The sequence below is a fragment of the Lepidothrix coronata genome, unplaced genomic scaffold, assembly GCF_001604755.1.
Source record: "Lepidothrix coronata isolate B3197 unplaced genomic scaffold, Lepidothrix_coronata-1.0 Scaffold64, whole genome shotgun sequence".
Classification (NCBI taxonomy): Eukaryota; Metazoa; Chordata; class Aves; order Passeriformes; family Pipridae; genus Lepidothrix; species Lepidothrix coronata.
The window spans coordinates 3,571,663-3,591,521 of record NW_016690244.1 but is presented as its reverse complement, the minus strand read 5'-3'; the positions used below and the strand labels follow the sequence as shown (position 1 = coordinate 3,591,521).

At 39.8% G+C, this 19,859-nt stretch overlaps 1 protein-coding gene across 1 annotated transcript; it reads left to right on the top strand.

The window, feature by feature from the left end:
* Positions 1–401: 401 nt before the first annotated feature.
* Positions 402–15,434, top strand: ABHD5 (abhydrolase domain containing 5). The gene is made up of 6 exons (XM_017818011.1): positions 402–568; positions 842–1,214; positions 4,586–4,740; positions 8,929–9,040; positions 9,559–9,745; positions 12,344–15,434. Exons 1-6 carry the CDS (start codon positions 559–561, stop codon positions 12,431–12,433), a joined length of 927 nt encoding a protein of 308 aa, XP_017673500.1. The 5' UTR covers positions 402–558; the 3' UTR covers positions 12,434–15,434.
* The last annotated feature ends 4,425 nt before the right edge of the window (positions 15,435–19,859 follow it).

Here is a 19,859-nt window from a genome sequence, read left to right as displayed (position 1 = left end):
TAGGATAGACCTGCTTATTTTTAACTTTTTAAATTTAGTATATTAATCAGTTCAGGTTAGGCTGGCGAGCGCACAGTTCATTGCTTTTTTTGGAAGTAATAGGTTCACGTAAGGTAATGGGTGTGCAGGCAGCCTTCCAAAGGAACTTAAGAGGAGGCTGGAAACTCCAGTGATTATGTTATGTATCCTGACAGGCTCGTCAGGTTGGCGTGAGGGCTGATGTCTCCAGATCAGCATACTCTGATAAGAGCGCACAGTGGAAAAACTGCACAATCTTTGAAGAATGCCTCTAATCGTGATGCCACTTCATAAAAGTCAGGAGAAAGAGAATTCCCTCCCACTGCACACTCCTGTTCTTCATAGCATGTGGTTTACATGGGTTCTCTTATGAGGAGCAGCAAAAGAAATGTCTTCAAAGCATCAAATGGTGCCAAAGATTACCATGTTGCTCAAGACACTTTTATTCTGTGTTGCTGTTGTAGGTTAGGATGGTTATTCAGCTGGCTTCCTGCCTGGTGTCCCACATCGCTGCTACACCTTAAAGAGGCTGAGGACAAAATGCTAAAATGTAAGTCTTTGGTTTTTAATAAGTTTCATAGATACAACTAGATTTTCTATAAATTTACATATAATCAAAGAAGTTTTTCAATATGGTTTTTACACTGTGATGAAATAAACAGGTTTAAAATTACATTTTTGTTGTTCCCTTATGAAGATATTTGATTAGAGGCTCTCTCCTTTGAAAGGGAACTCCTATTTAAAACAGTGGTTTCCACAGAGTGTACTTCATATTTTACCAGGCGTGTCTAGCAACATCATTTTTCCCCACTTTTTTCTTCAGGTATTGCAAGCATTTACAATAAACGGTACGTGTATATATCCAATGGAAATAAAATATGGACACTGACATTCTCTCCAGACCTTTCAAATAAAACTCCACTTGTTCTCCTGCATGGGTTTGGAGGAGGTGTTGGACTGTGGGCTCTCAACTTTGAAGATCTCTGTGAGAACAGGACCGTTCATGCTTTCGACCTCTTGGGATTTGGGCGTAGCAGTAGACCACACTTTGACACTGATGCTCGGGAAGCAGAAAATCAGTTTGTGGAATCCATAGAAGAATGGAGAAAGGAGGTGGGATTAGAAAAAATGATTTTACTTGGACACAACCTAGGTGGATTCCTGGCTGCTGCTTACTCATTAAAATACCCATCAAGGTATGTGAAAATAAAGGAATGAAGGAATTCCTTTTCTGTATTTGACTAATGATTTTAACATAGATTTTACTTTATCAGGCTCTTTACAGATTATCTTTATGCTGATCTAAAGAAACTTGATACTGATTTCCAAGCATTAAAAATAAAAAGTACTAATTGTGCAGTTTGTTTCCAGGTGAATAGAAATAGGTAGATCTGGGAAGCACGATTTTCTGTGTACTTGTCTGTTTGCTTTTGTTCAGTACCCCTTTGCCCTGTTAAAAATGGCAATGAATGTATTTACTGGTGAATGGTTTGTGACATCTCTGATTAAACATTGTTTTGTAAAGGGAAAATAGGCTTGTTTCTGCCAAACTTCCCACTATTACGGATAACACTGAAACTTCTGCATGTTATTCCCCCAGGTAATTTATGCCTATGCACTAGCAGTCAGCCTGGTGCCAGCATGATAATATAAAAATTATTTTAGTGACTGTTTGATTTAAATTGTCTGTATGCCATTCATATTTCTCCTTTGCAAAACAACCCAGCCACAGCAGTTCTCTAATTGTATTTCATCAGCATTTTCTGCATCATGTCATGGCCAACAGTTAATACATTTTTTCCCCCTTAAAGTAGTAATTTGTCTCTTTTATATAGTCTGGTTATATATCCCCTGGTGAGCTAGGATCCCACTGAGGTAATTCCATATTAAAAGAGGACAATGCTTTTGTTGGGATGCACATAGTGGGCCCCTATGAAAACTTGTGAATATAAGCTTAGCTTTCCACATCATATAGCAAATTCTATATTATACAAAACATACCTTATTCTTTTATATTCATGTCAAGTTTTATAATTTCTTTGTTTCTTATTTGGATATTTTTGATATAATTTCATACATCATTTATTCCTAAAACACTTCCTCTTTTTCTAAGTGGAAAACAGTTAGCACAAGTGGCTGGAAATGACGTGTGAAAGTAGATGTCTAAATCCAGAATTGCAATGAAGAAATGCAATCTTCTGCTTTAAGGATGTAAACCTATTATCCTTTTGGGCATAAAACAACTTTTAGATAGGTGTAGTTGGTTTTTCATAGAGATCACTTACAAGTTCCTTAACTCTTTTTTCAAAGAATCTATAAATGGCACTGTCCTATCCTTGTGGGATGGAATGTTGTTTCTCCCCTCTGCTGACTTACACCGAAAACGGTGCTCTGTTTTCTTGCCCCACTGTGTTTAAGTTGGGGTTAATTAATTTGGGGGGTTTCCAGTTTGTGCTCTCACATTACTAATGTTTCTCTGAATTAAACTGGCACCATCAAATTGGCAAATTTGATCTTAAGACAGCATTGAATCAAGTGATAAATATAGGACATGTTTCAACCAGATTATCTAACAATGCATTAGAGGCTTAAGGGATTCTGGATACATATTGTTAGGAAAGTAGATCTGTTTCTCCAAGCATAGATGTCTGTTAATGTGCTGCACTGTACCAGAGTTGTTCATGGAAGATCTGAGGTTACTAATCCAGAAAGAGTCCCATTTAGAATATTCCCAAGTGGAGGTGGGCCATGATTTTCAAATACTGCAACTTCTGGACTGTTAATTTTAGACTGATTCTCGTGGTCAACTTCCCATTATCCTGGGTTATGTTTTAGGCCTGATTACCAAAAGGAGAAATGCCAAATAGGAAGGAAATTGTTAAGAAAGGAAACATGAAAAAAGCTTAATCTATTTTTATTCATGTGTTTGCTGTGCTGTATGTAATGCCATAGTTTGTGCACAGAATGTGTGACTGTCCTGAATGGCTCCTCATTGCTTGCACTCCTTTGCCTCTAATCTCTCCTGCTTCATTTGTACAGTTAGATTATACCCTGTCCTCTCTTAATGCTCTTGTTTGCTGCAGGGTGCAAATACACTAGTAGCTGAGCCAACAGCCAAGAAACATCTTTGTGAGGTTAATCCTTTCCAACCCTTCATTCCAAGCACAGGTTTCTGGTTTCCCAACTGCTTATAGTCCAAAAATAGCCTTTGGAATCACTTCTGACATCATTTTAGGTACTAGGAACTTTTCCTTGTTAATATCTAATCTCATGGTTTTGAAAGAGAGAAGGAAGTCATGAAGAAGAAAGTAAAGATCATAGAACCATAGACTCATTAGGTTAGAAAAGACCTTTAAGATCATCTAGTCCAACACTGCCAAGTCCACTAAACTGTGTCCCTAAGATCAACATCTACACGTCTTGTAAATACATCCAGAGACAGGGACTCAACCACTTCCTTGGGCATGGTATCATAGAATGATTTGGGTTGAAAGGGACATTATCACCTAGTTCCAACCCCCCTACCGTGGGCAGGGCCGCCTCCCACTAGACCAGGTTGAACCAGCCTGTTCCAATCCTTGGCAGCCTTTTCGGTGCAGAAGTTTTTCCTAAAATCCAATCTAAACCTCCTGTCACACAACTTGAGGCCATTCCCTCATGTCCTATCACTTGATATGTGAGACAAGAGACCAACCCCCACCTTGCTACAACCTCCTGACAGGTAGTTGTAGAGAGCAATAATGATGAAGCTTCCATGGAAAACCACCTTAAATGTGCAAAACTATAGTTGAGTCACTTTTTTTCAGAAATCATCAGTACTTAGGACAGTTAGGGTGTTACAGGATTAAACAGAAATGGATGATTCTAATCTACCAAGATGAAAGAGAGTTTTTGCTTGAGGGGGACCCACAGCATGAAGTGACCGATAGCTGTATGTGCTGGAGACTCCTACTGTGCTCTCTGCACTGATATTCCTTTGAGTAATAATTTCACAAATTACCTCTGACATTTCTTTCATAACCTAAAGTCAATGAATTTAAAAAACATCTGCTAGTTTTGCCCTACCTCTCTCAGTTAAAATTTTACTTTGATAAAATGATTTTTCAGTTAAATTGTGTCTCTTCTTAGAACAGAGATCTTAGACTTCCAGCAACTTCACTTAAATGAAATAGGTGCAGTTATCCTCTTTTCTCTCAAGTTAAACTGCTCCTGCAAATAATAGTGACTGAGCACGTGGATTAGGCTATTTTTAAAAATAGAAATAAGACTATCCTTTTTCTCAAATTTATGTGACAGTGAGTATCTGTTGAATACTGACTCTCTCTTTGTGACATGTGCTTCCAAGTTTCTGGTGTTTGTACACATGATTAGGTGCAATTCACTCTCTAATTAGTAATTGAAATCAAAACCATTGATAAATCAGAAACTGGGTAATAAGCCACTATGATTGAAGTGACTAAAGCACGTTGTATGTATGTATCTGTAAGACAGATAGCATGTTTTCGTCATACTCGGTTGAAGAAAAGCTACTGTACTCTAACCCTCTTCACCTTTTTTTTGCCAACAGGGTCAAGCATCTTATCTTAGTGGAGCCATGGGGTTTTCCAGAGAGGCCTGACAATGCTGAACACGAACGACCAATTCCAATCTGGATCAAAGCACTAGGAGCTATATTGAGTCCATTTAATCCATTAGCTGGGCTAAGAATAGCAGGACCCTTTGGTGAGTTTTAGATACTCTTAAGTACCATTTCTGTTTTGGTTAAACATAAACGTGGGGCAGATAGCGGATTATGATAAGCTTTCTAGCAGGTCTGTATCACCCACAGAGGAAAGAGTTGGAGAAAGGTGGGAGTGGTTGAGGAAGGTTTGAACTCTTTGGGACAAGAGGGCAAGCTCTTGCTATTAGAAATACTAATACGGTAGTTTAAGACAAGCTACAGTAAGTGACTGTAGGCTCCAGTTACAGTGAGCCAGATTATGTGGACATCTGTTGGGGAACCCTGACAGAGAGGCATGAATGTGAAAGGGTTTTCTGATTGCCTCTGGTCACAGTCTGTTTAGTTTCCCTTCTCACTGCAGTTTGATGGGCAAACAGGTTTTCCAAATTCTGTTAACATTGGAAGGCAGTCTCTTACAGACTCATTTGTCTTTTGTTCTGAGTTTAGAGAAGTTAAATTGAGACTGGGTTCTTTCTATTAGTCATTTTCTTATGACTCTAGCAAATCTTGTGGGCCTCACTGATGTCCTGCATTACAGTGGCAGTCTGTACTTCATATTTCTATTTCTTCAACAGCACTGATGAGATGTTAGGTAAACTGTATGCTCTAATACTAGGACTAGGTAGGAATGACTGAAAATACTGTGGTATTAGTCTATCTGAGGAGTGGGGAGAAGGGCATAATAAAGTCTTAAAGTCATGATATGTATTCCTTCTAGAGGAAAAAGAGTTTATCTATCTGCTGCTCTGTGTACTACTGAAGTATCTGCTGGAGGGGCTTGGAAAAAGATATCCTTCTGGTCCCTTCTGAGTTATAATTAACTCACCTCTTCATCATTTTTTAACATTCAGTCTGAAGATAAACTAGTGAGATTCCTAGGCTTTGCTTACATTTAAACCACATCTGTTTCCTAAATCTCTTTCTATAGAATATATATTTTAATATGCTGATCTGTTTTTTTCTTGTCAGGAATGTGACAAAATTAGCTTGTCAGACAAGCAACATATTTTGTACAAAGAGATTTTTTTTAAAGTAAAATGCTAATCTGGTTAACAAAACAACCTGAAGCATATTGAGTGATAAGCACTGATTTAATGCCTTTTATCCAATAACAAGTGCTTGCATAAATCAATCCATGTGGAAGAGTTCCAAGCTGAAATTTGTCTCCCTAAGCAATAAGTGCACTCAAAACCATGCTGTAGAAACAGACACTGTCTTGGCAAGGTGTCCCCAGACCTAGCCTCGCTTACACATTGCTGTAAAGGGCAGTGCTTTCAAAAATTTTTCATCTGTTTTGCACTGCACGTGTTAAAGATGTTTTCTGTCATCAACTTAGTGCACAGTTCTTGACAGGCGAGACATCGTTCTTAGAGAAGAGTAAGTTTAAACACTGTCCTGCAAGGTAGGCATCAGATCCAACCTCATGAAAGCACTGAAACAAATACAGCTTTCCTTCTACATGCAAATGCAGTTAAGCTGCTGGGCAAGCATAGTTGTTTGAACCTCACTATAAAGCCAGTTGATCTTGTTCAAAGGTATGAGTTAAGCACTTAAATGTGAGCCAGGTTCGTTGGGATATCGTAATGGTATCACATTGACCAATCAGACCTGCAGGCGAATAATTAAAACTGGGAGAGAAAGAGAATCCAGAGGTATTTTTTAATTTGAGTGGTTTCCAGATAGAGGATTTGCATATTTTCCTTCATTTAACTGGAATGGTCACCCAGGAGGCTCACAGTAGAGGGGGTTTGGCGCTTAGGTTGGATTTGTGAATTCCATTCCTAGAGCTGGACACATAAAAATTTCTCAGGACAACGGAAATGTCACAGTGACCACACCCTTTTTGTGGAACTTGCTGTCTTCCGTGTTAGTATTTCTTACAGCATTTTCATAGACACTGCGGAAAAGCAGCCAGACGAGTGTCTTCAATAAACATTACAAGCATGAATCAGTGTGATTTCACTCCAAAATTTGTTCCAAGGTGCCTTAAATCCTTGTTTCGTTCTCCCCTGTAAATTCCCAGAGAAGAACTGTTTTGCAATTGGACCCACAGACAAAACACTTCTTATCAAAATGGAAAGTGAATTCTAAAATTTGCTTACATTTATGCCATGACCTCCATGTCGATAGCAGGGGAAGACACAGAATTAGTCTCTTTCTTCCAGGTACTCTTATTCCAAGCCAACTGTATCATTTGTGTTCAAAAAAGCCAAACGCAGAGAAGAATAATCCAGCAATTGAACTCTCTGCAGGAAAAATAGAGCAGAGAGAACTGCAGGCTTTTACAAAATCTTCATTGTTTTGAGAGCTAAATCACTGTTTCATAAGGGAATTATTTTCTCTTGCACTGTATTAGTTTTCTAAGTCTGTTTAAAGCGTGCATAAGGGCGTGTTGCAATATCTAATCTCAAGATTACAAAAGCATAGATCACTGTGACAAGGTCTACATGAGTAGTATGAGGCCTTTGGCCAGAGGTGGGAGGGAAGGAGTGACATCATCATAATTGCACAGATTAACAACAATATGAAGTTCCTGCCATCTGGAAAAGGGGAAACGTAACCATGAATGGTCACACATAGTTGTGGACAGTGGCTCAGTGTCCAGGTGGAGACCAGTGATGAGTGGTGTTTCTCAGGGGTCAGTATTGGGATCAGCACTGTTCAGAGTCTTTGTCAGCACCGTGGGCAGGCAGATCATGTGCCCCCTCAGAAGTTTGCCGATGACACCAAGCTGTGCAGTCAGTCAATGCACCATAGGGAAGGGATGCAATCCAGAGAGACCTGGACAGGCTTGAGAGGTGGGTTCATGTGAACCTCATGAAGTACAACAAGGCCTGCACAAGGGCCTGCACCTGGGTTGTGGCAATGCCGAGGACCAGTACAGGCTGGACAGAGAATGGATTGAGAGCAGCCCTGAGGAGAAAGGCCTGAGGGGTGCTAGTTGATGAGAAGCTCAAAATGACCCAGCAATGTGTGCTCAGAGCCCTGAAAGCCAGATGCATCCTGGGCTGTATCAAAAGCAGTGTGGCCAGCAGGTCAAGGGAGGTGATTCTCTCTCTCTGCTCTGCTCACATGAGACCCCACCTGGAGCGCTGCATCCAGCTCTGGGGCCCTCAGCATATGAAGGACGTGGACCTGCTGGAGTGAGTCTAGAGGACGGACATGAACTGGAGCACCTCTGCGGTGACAACAGGCTGAGAGAGCTGGAATTGTTCAGCCTGGAGAAGAGAAGGCTTTGGAGAGACCTTGTAGGAGCATTCCAGTACCTACAGAGGGCCTAAAAGAGAGCTGGAGAGGGACTTTTTACAAGGGCATGTAGTGATAGGACAAGGGGTAATGGGTTAAAACTGAAAGAGGTAGATTTAGATCAGATATTAGGGATGAATAGTATTCTTAGACTAAAATTAGCCTTGTACTGAGGCTCTTGTCCCAAAGATCCATCTGGCCAACTAGAAGACACTTCCTCCTTAAAGAAGTGTTTCAGAAAAGAAGCTTAAATTTAGAAGGCCTGAACTGGCCCCTGAAACGACCCACTTCTCTACTTTGGCTGTTAAGAGAGCATGAGGACAATAGTTTTCAACATTAAATCTCTTAATTTAGACCAGTACTTGTGCCTTATGTCAAGATTTCTACACCTGTTTTTCACCATAGACTTGTGTTTTTTCAACTAAACACTAGTTAAATGAACTAGCTTCAGAAGCAGACTGTTCTGTAATAGGAGGGGACAGACTTAAAGAAAAACAGCCCAGATTTTTCAACAGTGCCTTCTGGTTCTGAAAGGTGTGATGCATTTGGCCCACTCGGTGCTGCCAGAGCAAGGAGAAGTTATTGGCATCATGTGAGACTAAACTGGTGACAAAAAGATACTCTGCTTAGCCCTTTTGCTGGTCCCCTTTGTAGGTTTCTTCTGTTGCTGCTGTGACCTTTCTCAAACACGCCCTGTATGTATTCAGCAGGGGGTGCAGCATAAAATCCTTAAGAGTACTTATATTTCATTCCTGTTTGGTGTAATGCCGTTGTGTTTTCCTGAGACACGCAAGTGCTAAAATGAAATACTGGTTTAGAAGTCATTGAGCTTAGCCACGAGTTTCAAGAGGACATGTTTTGAGGGTTGTAATGAAAAGTATTAAGCAATCTGATAAAGTCTTCTATACTCATTTCTTCTCTAATAGTGTTTTCTGTTTTAACAGGGTTAAGCCTTGTTCAGCGTTTAAGACCAGATTTCAAGCGAAAATATTCATCGATGTTTGATGATAACACTGTGGCTGAATATATCTATCACTGCAATGTACAGTCACCCAGGTGAGTATGAGTTTCCCAGTGTATGTTTTGAAGTCTGTCGTTCATTTACTGAGTACCTGCTACTCCCTCCAATGGCCATGGCAGCGGTGTGCATGCTATTTTATTTTTAATTGTAGCATTTATTTTATTGAATAAAAACATAGCATTGCACTTTTTCCAAATTCCAGAAACTGCTAAAGAAACTAGTAAAAACTATCCTATTTCTGTATTTCCTGTTAACTTGTGTTAATTCTGTGAGAGTTTGGGCACTAATTTAATTAAAAAATTGTTATAGTAGTTTAATCTGTAAAGAACTTCTTTAAAATTTTTTAAAATAAGGCATTTAATTCTTTTAAGTTTTATCACTCAGTCCTGTAAAAAAAAAATTACATGTAAACCTTGAAAATTTATATTTCTTAATTGTGAAAAATCCCAGCCTTGTGTACTCTGTGCTACCAAAAGGCACAGATACCCCAAATTAGATAAAAAGCAGATCCAATGGAAATTGAATTGTTTTTGCCCTTTTGAATGGCTTGAAGTGGTGAAACAGCTTTCAAGAACATGACTATTCCTTACGGATGGGCAAAAAGGCCGATGCTGCAACGGATTTCACAAATGGATCAAGACATTCCTATCACTGTGGTCTATGGAGCACGTTCGTGTATCGATGGTAATTCTGGCAGTACTATCCAGTCTCTGAGACCAAACTCATATGTGAAGACAATAGTAAGTTGACTTTTAAAGCATTTGTTTGTTTATTGTGTGGACTTGCTTAAGTCATATCTATGTGGCCAGGTTGGATGGAGCTCTCAACATCCTGGACTAGTGGGATATGTCCCTGCCCATGGTATTGGGGTTGGAATGAGATGATCTTTAGGGTCCCTTCCAACTCAAACCGTCCTGTGATTCTCTGTTTTTTATATCAACTGTGGATATGCTGTCCCTTTGATTTAGAGCCTGGGGTAGTAACTTCTGTTTTCTGTAACAGGGAGAGAGAAAACACACTGTAGATCAGAGAAAACCTAGACAAAAGTGTTGAGTTCCCAAAGTAAGAACAAAATTTACTGTAGCACTACAAGCCAAACTAGATCTTTGAGCAAGGTCATTATTTTGTTCTACAGTGTGCTAGTACAAGTAGGTTTTGTAGTCACAGGTTTTGTCTGTGTTTTAAACCACAGCAGTCACAATATCTGCATATACGTGTAACATAGTAGGAAGGCTCTCATAAACTCTTTTCATCTGTCTATATAATGCTTTTATTTCTTTAGTAAGAGTGGTTTGTACCTGGTGCTTAGGTTCTCGTAAGCATCTTTCTCTAAGTCATTAAAAGAATACTTAGTGTTTTCTTCCTAGCTAATGTATTTTTGTTTAGAAAAATGTTAAAATGTGTGTACCTGCAACTTGATGGGAATGTGCACTCTGAATTTTTTTTTTATTTCTATAAAAACAAATTAATTTAAAAGTAGTCTTCACACATTTTCACATCAGTCAGCTGTGATAATTGAATATGCATGTATGTTACAATGCTGTGAGGTGATAAAATGTTTGAACACACCAGCTGTCATCTTACTGATGTCTAGAACTATCTGGACAGAAGTGACAATATGCAATGTTGATAGTATGCTATAACAACTCATTCAAATAAAATTTTATAACTTGATACAGTTGACATCAGAGCTAAAACTCAGAGAATAAGACATTGTTATTGAACTGTTTATGTGTATTAAAGAGCACAGATAAATTTCATAAATGTTAACATTCAGATTGAAAGTGTCACTTAACTGCTTAACCAGAAAGGGAGTTGAAACAAAAAGGCATTTTTTAAAAGTATACAATATATTGCTGGGATAAGCATGTACTGTTCAGACAGATTTTTTCCATTCTGGCCAATGGCTTTTAGAAAGGACTGTGGACAACTTTATTGTATTCCAGATTAAAATTTTGTCAAGCCAAATACAGATTCTAAAAGGTAAATTGGAGTGGTAAAAATTGCAGGGACACTCAAAAAACCATAGGGTGGAAAGGGCTCTAATGAGACCAAGACATGGACTGGCAGTGCCATGCTTGGTAAAATGCACAGAAGTTCTGGGGGTTTATTATGTGTATTTATTTCTAATTAATTTTTAATTTGAGTTTCTGGGGTTTTTTAACACAATAACGTAGCTATACATTTATGGGATTCAGTTAGAGACTTAAGAGAGAGTGTTTTAAGGAGGGAAGGGAAAAATAGATTTAAATACATATTAGTCTTGGATCAGTTGTAAAATGGAAAGAAAATAGGTCAAGTATCTTTGCTGTACACTATGGTGATGGCTTCGTAGCAGTTTTACAGAGAATAACAAATTATAGAAATAATGCTTTCTTAAATCCTTACTTTTGTTACATAATAATAATAAATAATGGCCAGTCTTCGCGAGCGAAGATTTGGGAAAGGTCATTACCCTTCGAGCCTGCGCAGTGGATTTTTTAGGTGAGACACAGCGTGCGCTGAACTGAGCCCACCCTTTAATCCTGAGGTTCATCTGCCGGGGCCAAGCAAACTTGGACAGTGGCAGTGAGGGTCTCAGAACGTAGGTTTGTTTAGAGTGACCTTCTCTTAGATGGATTGCCACACAGGGCTAATGAGCTCCATCTGCCCGGGGGGCCGGGAATCGAACCCGGGTCCCAGGGGTGAGAGTCCTGCACCTTAACCACTAGACCACCAGAGGCCCCACTTTTGTTACATAGTTGCTGTGAAATAATCTAGTTCACAAATGTGGGGGTTTCCCCCCAAATATTGCATCATTTTGATTTTACTTGTCTCTGTTTAACATAGTAGTCATTAATTTGGAGGGTTGAAATCTGTTTCCACGAGTCCACGAGTTCTTAATCATTTATGCCACTTAGTCTCTTCTGTATCACTTTTATAATATGAAAATCCAAATGGCTTGATGCTCTCTCTAACACAAACACCTGCAAGATTAATGAGCAACCTGGCAGAACGAACGCGAAGGGAGTGCAGATGCAGCAGAAGTTTGATATTGCAAAGCATGTTCTTCTAAGTTTGGTTTGCAGTGACTTGTGCCCACTTGAATGGTGGGAGTTTTTTAACAAGGTGTGCAATTGAATAAGCATTATTTGTACCCTCTTTTCCTGTGTAGCAAAGTTCCTTCACAGGGGAAAGAAGATTTTCGTCTTCCTTATGTTGAGTTTTTTGTTTAGGCTGTATGATGCCAGCTCCTAGTTAATGTGTAAAAGTCAGGTTTTTCACCTTATCCCAGTATTTATTAATTTGTTTATTACATTTTTGTGAATCTGACCTGTTTCTTCACCTTTGTCCTCTAGGCTATCCTCGGTGCGGGTCATTATGTGTATGCTGATCAACCTGAAGACTTCAATCAGAAAGTGAAAGATATCTGTGATTCTGTGGACTGACTGTCTTCTGTTCTTTAGAAAGTCATACCGTAGATAGCATTTAATGGCAATACTTTAGGAAATCACTAAAGAATGCGGAGCTAATGGGACAGGCTCTGTTTGCACACTGTTTCTTCTAAGAAGCTATTTGCACACTTAAACCACTGAGTGCCTATTTTGGGGGGGGGATGAAGAAGTCTGAAGCTAACTTTGTACAGTTTTTTTGAGATTATTGACCTATTAGATACAAAATTACATGTAACTTTTGAAACTGGAATTTCCTTCAAAATTTAATTGAAACTTGCACATGTCGAACTCTCTAAAAATGCTGAACTCTCCAACAGAGAGAACTGTATCAACGTAGATACAATGTACAAAATGCAAATTTGGTTTCTTTAGGAATGTTCATATTTTTTAGTTGATGTTTCATAGCAAGATTATGAAAATGCATATGTATTTTATTTTGGGAACCCAGAACTCCATATACAATGTTTTAAGAGAGTGGGGTTTTTTATTCAGTTGGAGTGATAACAGCTTATGAAGCTGATTTTGTAAGAGGGACGGGGCCAAAGTAGCAAGCAGTGTCTGTCACTGAAGTATGTCTCTTAGGCTGTAAGAAATTGAGGCTCAATATTAGGAAATCTATCTTCTGTTGAATTTTATTTCCATTTATCTCAAGGCATCCTTTTTCATCTGTGCAACTTTTACGGAAGACTCAGTTTGTAAGAGTCAATGATGTCACCAGCACTCATGCTTCCATAAATATTTCGATGTGTAGATTTCAGTGATTGAAAATGCAGAAGATGGCTTGTTAGTTACTCCATCTATTTTTAACACTTTACTGCAAGATTTGTTACTAGTCTAAACCTAACAGTTGTAGATAAGCTGATAAGATTTCGATTAGGGCTAGGAAATGGCCACTTGGGTAGTGAGCATATTTCCCATTTCCTTTGGTAGGAAACCTAGTCTACTTTTTAGTAAATTCGGGTTGAAGGAGAAGCAGAGGGAGAATATTGATGTTCTCTAACTAGAACAGGGTAGTGTATTTTATTTAACATGCAGCCTCCTTGTAGGAAGGATTATTACTGGAATGAACAATACTACTGTAACGAATTATAATTACATGTTTTGGAGATTCTTTATATATTTTAATTGAGTGTTTCAATATCAGAGATAGTCCAGTCTCTGCATCTTTTTGAATTATAGTTTGACGTTAGTTCTTCACATGCCTAGTAAGTTTTATTAAGGAAAATACTTTGTCACTTTAAAGCCAAATTATGTGGTGGTTTGTATTTTAACAAGTTTACATGAAACTATTGATCTGTTTTTGAATATTAAATTGACTGCTGAAGAGATCTTGATACTTTTATGTAGAGAGAATTTGAATTAATGATAGCACCGTGTTAAAGCTTGAATGGAATTCTCTGCATTTTTTTCTCAAATTAAGGAATTGTTGCATATATTTATGGTGTGGAAGGCAAAGATACCTAAAATATTCAGGAAATACTCTGATTATGTTCCCAGCCAAACCTAATCTCTCTTTCTGAAGGAGATATTTATCTATATGGTGCTATGTAAACATCAAACAGTTTTTGTGACTGCCTTGACTGGTAGCATTTAATATCTAGCAAGCTAAAGATTTTAATTAAAATGAAGTATTTATTTAAATTACTTTTTCAATCAGCAGATGCCAGATTTGTAAAATGAAATTTTGGGTTATTTGCTAAAATCTTGAGTTGAAAATGGAAAATCTGAAGGATCTATTCCATTTTTTAATATTAGCTATAAATTATCGGTCATGCCACCATTTAGGTGGATGCCTTCAGCATGTTGGTTTTTATCACCCTTATCAGTGTCTTATTTTGTATTTATCAACTTAAACACCTGTTTTAATTGTGTGTAAAAACCTAATGCACAAAATAAATTTTGAGTCTCCTCCAAGTAATCAAAGGTGAAACAAACTTGTTATTTTTGGATAGCACTTACTGATGGGAATTCTAGATTCCACGTCAAAAATTGGAAGTAGGGATAAAACTCGCACACTGCATGTGAATATTGTTTAAAATATCCCTTGCTTTTTCAGCTTATTGTACTAATAAGACTTATTGCTTATGTTTTGCACAATAAATCTTAAATGTTATATTTGATTAATGTTAAGACAAGATATTGCTTTTGTAAAAATTATGTGCAATTAAGTCCTGGAAATCAGGAGTTATTAAAAAGTTGAGCTAAACCATCCAAATACATTAAAAATATGGTAATGCTTATTTTCAAATGTCTCAATGTTCTTAGGTTTACGTGTATTTAACTGAAACTGGTGAGCACTTGTCAACAAGTAGCTGCAAGCTCAGAATGTTGATTGTATGTACAAGGAAAATGATTCTTGGTATTCTTCCAGGCAGTATTAAATGCTGCTCTGAAGGTCAAGATGGAATTCTGAATATCCTATTGCTTGCAGCATAGCCTGATCAAATTACCAGAATAAATGTCATAGGAGGTGCTGAACAGAAAAGGAACGGCACATACTGAAAATACTTGGGAGCTACACCTTTTGTGAGCAATTACTGTCTAGGAATAATCTCAGTTTCCCTAGAAGTTCTATTTCAGTGCAATGACCAGTTGCTTCAATGTACTGTGGTGAGCACTGAACTCTGATGGTGCTATTTTTATTACAGCACTATAAAATAAGACAAGAATTACAGGCATAAAGGCATCCAAAGATCTATCCTGTTCTAGCATCAAAATGAAGACAGCTGTGGACCAGAGGCTAGAGCATAACAAAAAGAATCTAAAATATTAATAGAAATGCAAGATTAACAGCCTAAGCCTCCAGGACATGCTCTTCTTCCTGAAATTGTTGTGATAAAATTTATTTAAAGAAGCTTAGTAATATTTTGTTTGCATGGCTGAGTTCATCTTGTTACTTATTGAACCCTGCCAGATTAGATTTTAGTTCTGAAAAACTGATTTTCAGAGAACTTACTGATAAGACTCTATAATAAAACATTCACAACCATCACAAGGAAGTCCCTGTTTGTATCTGATTGTGAAATGGAAATGGAAAATGTGAATTCATACATGTCGAGCTTGGAAAAATGGATCCAAACAAGAGAAGTGTCGTCAATCTTGTTTCACGCGGATTAAATCAATGCTGGCATTTCTTTTTAATAGTTATCTTTTTAAGGTTAGAGCACAATACTAATAATGCCAAGGTCGTGAGTTTGATCCCCATAGGAGCCATTCACTTACAAGTTGGACTTCATGATCCTTGTGGGTCCCCTCCAAGTCAGAATATTCCATGATTCTGTGAACGTTCCTACAACTTTTTGTTCTGAACTGATCTGCCAGTCTCTGTCTAAAATGCTCTCTGTGGTCTGCATTGTGGTTCCTCAAATTCCCAGCCCTTCCAGATCACAGTTACTCAGCTTTTTCACTGGGGTTAAAACAAGATTGAATACAATAAAAACATCTGGAATTAATGTATGGGTAGACATATTCAGGAATGCCTGTTTTGCTTGCATTTGTTCAAATGTGAATCTCCAGAAGCCTAAGGCTAATAGTCAGCTGCTGCTTAAACGGGTAATTTCTTAGGGACTCCTCCCTAATCTGTTGTTTTGTTGGGTTATTTCACATTGGCCAGGCCACCATCAACCTATCCTGCAACGTTTAAGCATGGCAGCACACTAATGTTGCCAGAAGCCTTTATCTGAGGATTTATGTTTTGTAGGAAACACAAGTGAAACTTGTGAAAGGGTGAGGCACTAAAGGTAACTGGAGAGAGACACGTTTTAGTGCGATTGGTAAGATCGGAACAAGGCACAGGTGTGTGCTGCAGCTGCTTTCTGGTGTTAGTGGCAGTAGATGAAAATGGGTGGAGCCTTCAGGTTTTCAGACAGGTGATGGACAGACCAGTGTATAGAGCAGAGACACATAACTGGAATGACAGTGTACACCACAAGAAACGGTGTGAGCTGGAAAGAAACAAGGCAGGTGAAAACAGCAAAATTCAGCTGAAAAGTGGACATGTGGGAATGTTCAAGAGCCAGTTCAGCTCTGGATGAGGATAAGGGAAATGGCGAGGGAAAGGTTTGGGGTGTCTAATGTGCAGAGTAACACAGTCTACCAGGGCAAGGAAGATGCCTTGCAGCACCAACTAGAGGGAAGTCTGGCTGGAGAGCTTGGATCTATGGTATATGGGGCACTGTAAAGTTTTGGTATCCCTCCTTTGACTAAGGCTTGTCCTCTGAATGCAAGTCTTATTTCCCAAGCTGGACACCGTTAACTCAAGACTCATACTCGGATGGGAAACATTTAAAGAATGGCTGTCTCTTGCAGCGCTCAAGAAATCATGAGAAACTGTATTCTCACAAATCAAAAGTGAGCTGATAGCAAAACATGAGGTAGGGGGTCACTGGACTGCCTGAGGTAAGGTGAAAAATCACAGTGTACAAGACTTGTCACTAAAGATCATAATTTCATCTTTTACAAGAGGAGCGGAGGGCCTTGGCTCTGTTCCAGTTTGCCTTGTTGCCTTGTGATCACAGAGATATCCTACCTCAAGGTTTGGACATGGTCAGGAGAATGTAAAAGTATAAAATCTGGAGATATTTGCCACATATATTTTGAAAATAAGGAACATAAGTAGCAAGAATGTACTGCACCGAACCTAAGACATTTTTAGATATGTACATAATTTGCATTAGTAATTAGCAGCAAGATGAAAGGGGTGACAACACTAGAGGTTAGGTGTTTACTTGCATTTTGTGCTTCACTTGTAGAGGAAGGCTAGCAAACTGAAACAGCTAGTCTTGGAAAGCAGGGCAAGGGCTGTGGAGTGTGACCCAAAATATATGCTAAGAAGTAGATGTGCTTTGAAAATTAACTGCAAAATAAGATATCCATATATTTACAGGTCTATTTCTGCACTCTTGCATTCACCTATTTGATGTGTAAATGACTGGAGCTGTCTGTGGAGCAAGGTGCGGCTAACACTTCCTTTGTAGCATATTTAAATGCTTGCCTGATATCCAGCTGCCTTTCTGCTTTGACTTTTATTTAAAAATACTTGCATTCACTCAGAGCTCAAACCTAAAATGGAGGCTAAACAGCTCAGTGGATAGAAATCCCCCAGACAGAGAACCCCTCTGAAAAGGAGATTATCGCTCATGTCTCCCCGACATTCACGTTCTCCTCAGTGCCTGCCATCTCCCTCAGCTTGTCCTACTGGACACTGAGCCCCTGTGTTCGCCCATGCACTGGTGGCCAGTTTTGCCTCATGAGTACCCCCAGTAGATGCTTTGATGAGTACAGGGTTAAGGAAAATAACCATTCTGCAGACACAGGAAGGAGGACTCCAGTAGTGGGGTCATGCATGGGGGAAGAAGGACCAGCACCAGGATGATTCCTGAGATGGGGAGCCTCATCCAGCCCTTGGCCCTGGTTTGTTTCCAAGCTTGCAGGGCCTGAGCACTGTGATGCTCTCGGTTCTGCTTGCTGCACAACCCTGACTGATAATTTAGTTCCCTGCATCTAGCTGCCTGAGCTGCAGGATGAAACCTTTGAGCCTCCTGAGCATCTTAAACACCTCTACCCAAGCATTCCCCCAGCAGTTAGTTTGCTCGCAGCTGAAGCCTTTGGGAATACATGGCTGTTTCCACAAAGGAAATTTGCAGGTTAATAGTGGGTGCAGGCAAGACACAGAGGAAAGTGAGGAGCAAACCTGCCAGCTGGCTCATCCCCTAGCACTGACTCCTTCTAACTTTCAGCCCCCCTCCATGCTCTGCAAAAGGCCTGGCCACGCAGGAGGTCTCCCAGTTGGGATTCTACAACAAATTGTAGAATCACAGAATCGCAGAATAGGTTGGGTTGTAAGAACCCTATAAGATCATCTGGTTTCAACCCTCAAAGCCCCATCCAACCCAACTTACCTTCATGGAGATCTCCCATACTGCAGCCCCCATTCCAGTGGGTATGGGAATATTGCAAAAGCAGGGACATTGCTGGGACATTGTGCATCACCCTGAAATAGCTTACACGCTGTGTGGCACCTGCCATGGTTACTGCCAGCAAAGCCTGAGTTGGTACCTACTGTGAGTTAGAGTCATGCCTTGTTCACAGAAAACATAGAGGCAGCTGTCACCAAAATGTTGCATAAACTATTTTGCTTTATTTGAATACTGGCAGATTTCAGCAGCAGTTTGGGAGACAGCAACTATTAACCACACAGTAGTGTTTGCCTATTGTAGAATGGCTATAGATTTGTTTTATGAGGGTTCTAAAAATAGTTTTTGCTAAAATGATGAAGGGTTAGTGACAAAATGCATTTATTTTTATCCCAGCATTATCTGGAAACAGATGAAAATCCAGCCAAGTGAAGGAATCCAACCTCTCATCAAGTCACATCTTTAATTAATAGGCAAATTATTACAACGGGATTTCCTCCGGCTCCTTCAGCACAACCGTGTTCCCAGCTGGGGCTGCGCATTCCCGCCACTCCAGTATCTCCATGCCTGCACTGTCAGCCGCGCAGAGCAGGGATGGCAGGAGCAGGGAGGCAAGGGGAGACTCTCGCCTCTTTTCTTCCATCGGTTGGGAAGCCGAGGCTCTTGCCTCCATTTCTCCATCAATTCTGCGCAGACCCCACTAGAGGGGAGATGGCGCTCCCAAACCGCCCCAGCACTTCCTGCGGGCTTCTGCTTCTGCACAGTGCTGCTTTTAGGGAAAGAGCTGCACTGCAATTTCTTCTTCCACACCTGATAGATTGATACCTATAGGTGTGGGGCAGGGATGAAATAGGAATTTCATCCATTTGATTCACTCCTTTCATACAGCAAAGGGCAGGTCGTGGAAGAGGTGAGCGTGATGTGGTCCCATTAGCGTACTGTAGTACTGCATCACTGTTTTATTTATCCCAATGTCTTTTCACAAGGCAGAAATGAAATCCATGCAGAAAGATTAGCCATTGGAAAGAGGAGGGGGAGCGCAAATGAACCTCCTCTATTATTACATATTAACCTCCTCTATTAGACCAGCCCCAGAATGAGAATAAATGGTGATAAGAGGAAAAAATAACTGCGACAGAATTATTAAATAAGGGGCAACTTTTAAAGTGGCTCCAGTCTGGCTTCTAATTTTGTTCCTGTAATTTGATTGTGGGTTTAAATGGGACTGCTTAGACATTAGCTACTTGATCTGCAAGCAGCAGCAGGTAAGCAGTGCAGAAGTATGCACTGGGGCACGGCCCTGGGCATGCTCTGCCAGGGCTGAGTGGGTGCTGCACCCAGCCAGCCTGCTGAGAGGGACCGAGGGCACGGGAGAAGTGCCCTTCCTTCCAGTGATTCTCTCATGTCCAAGGGTCGAGACCCCCAGAGATGGGGAGACAGCTCAGATATGGGCCGAGTGGGACATGGCATGTGAGCGCATATCCCACAGGGATCCCCCAGCCTGC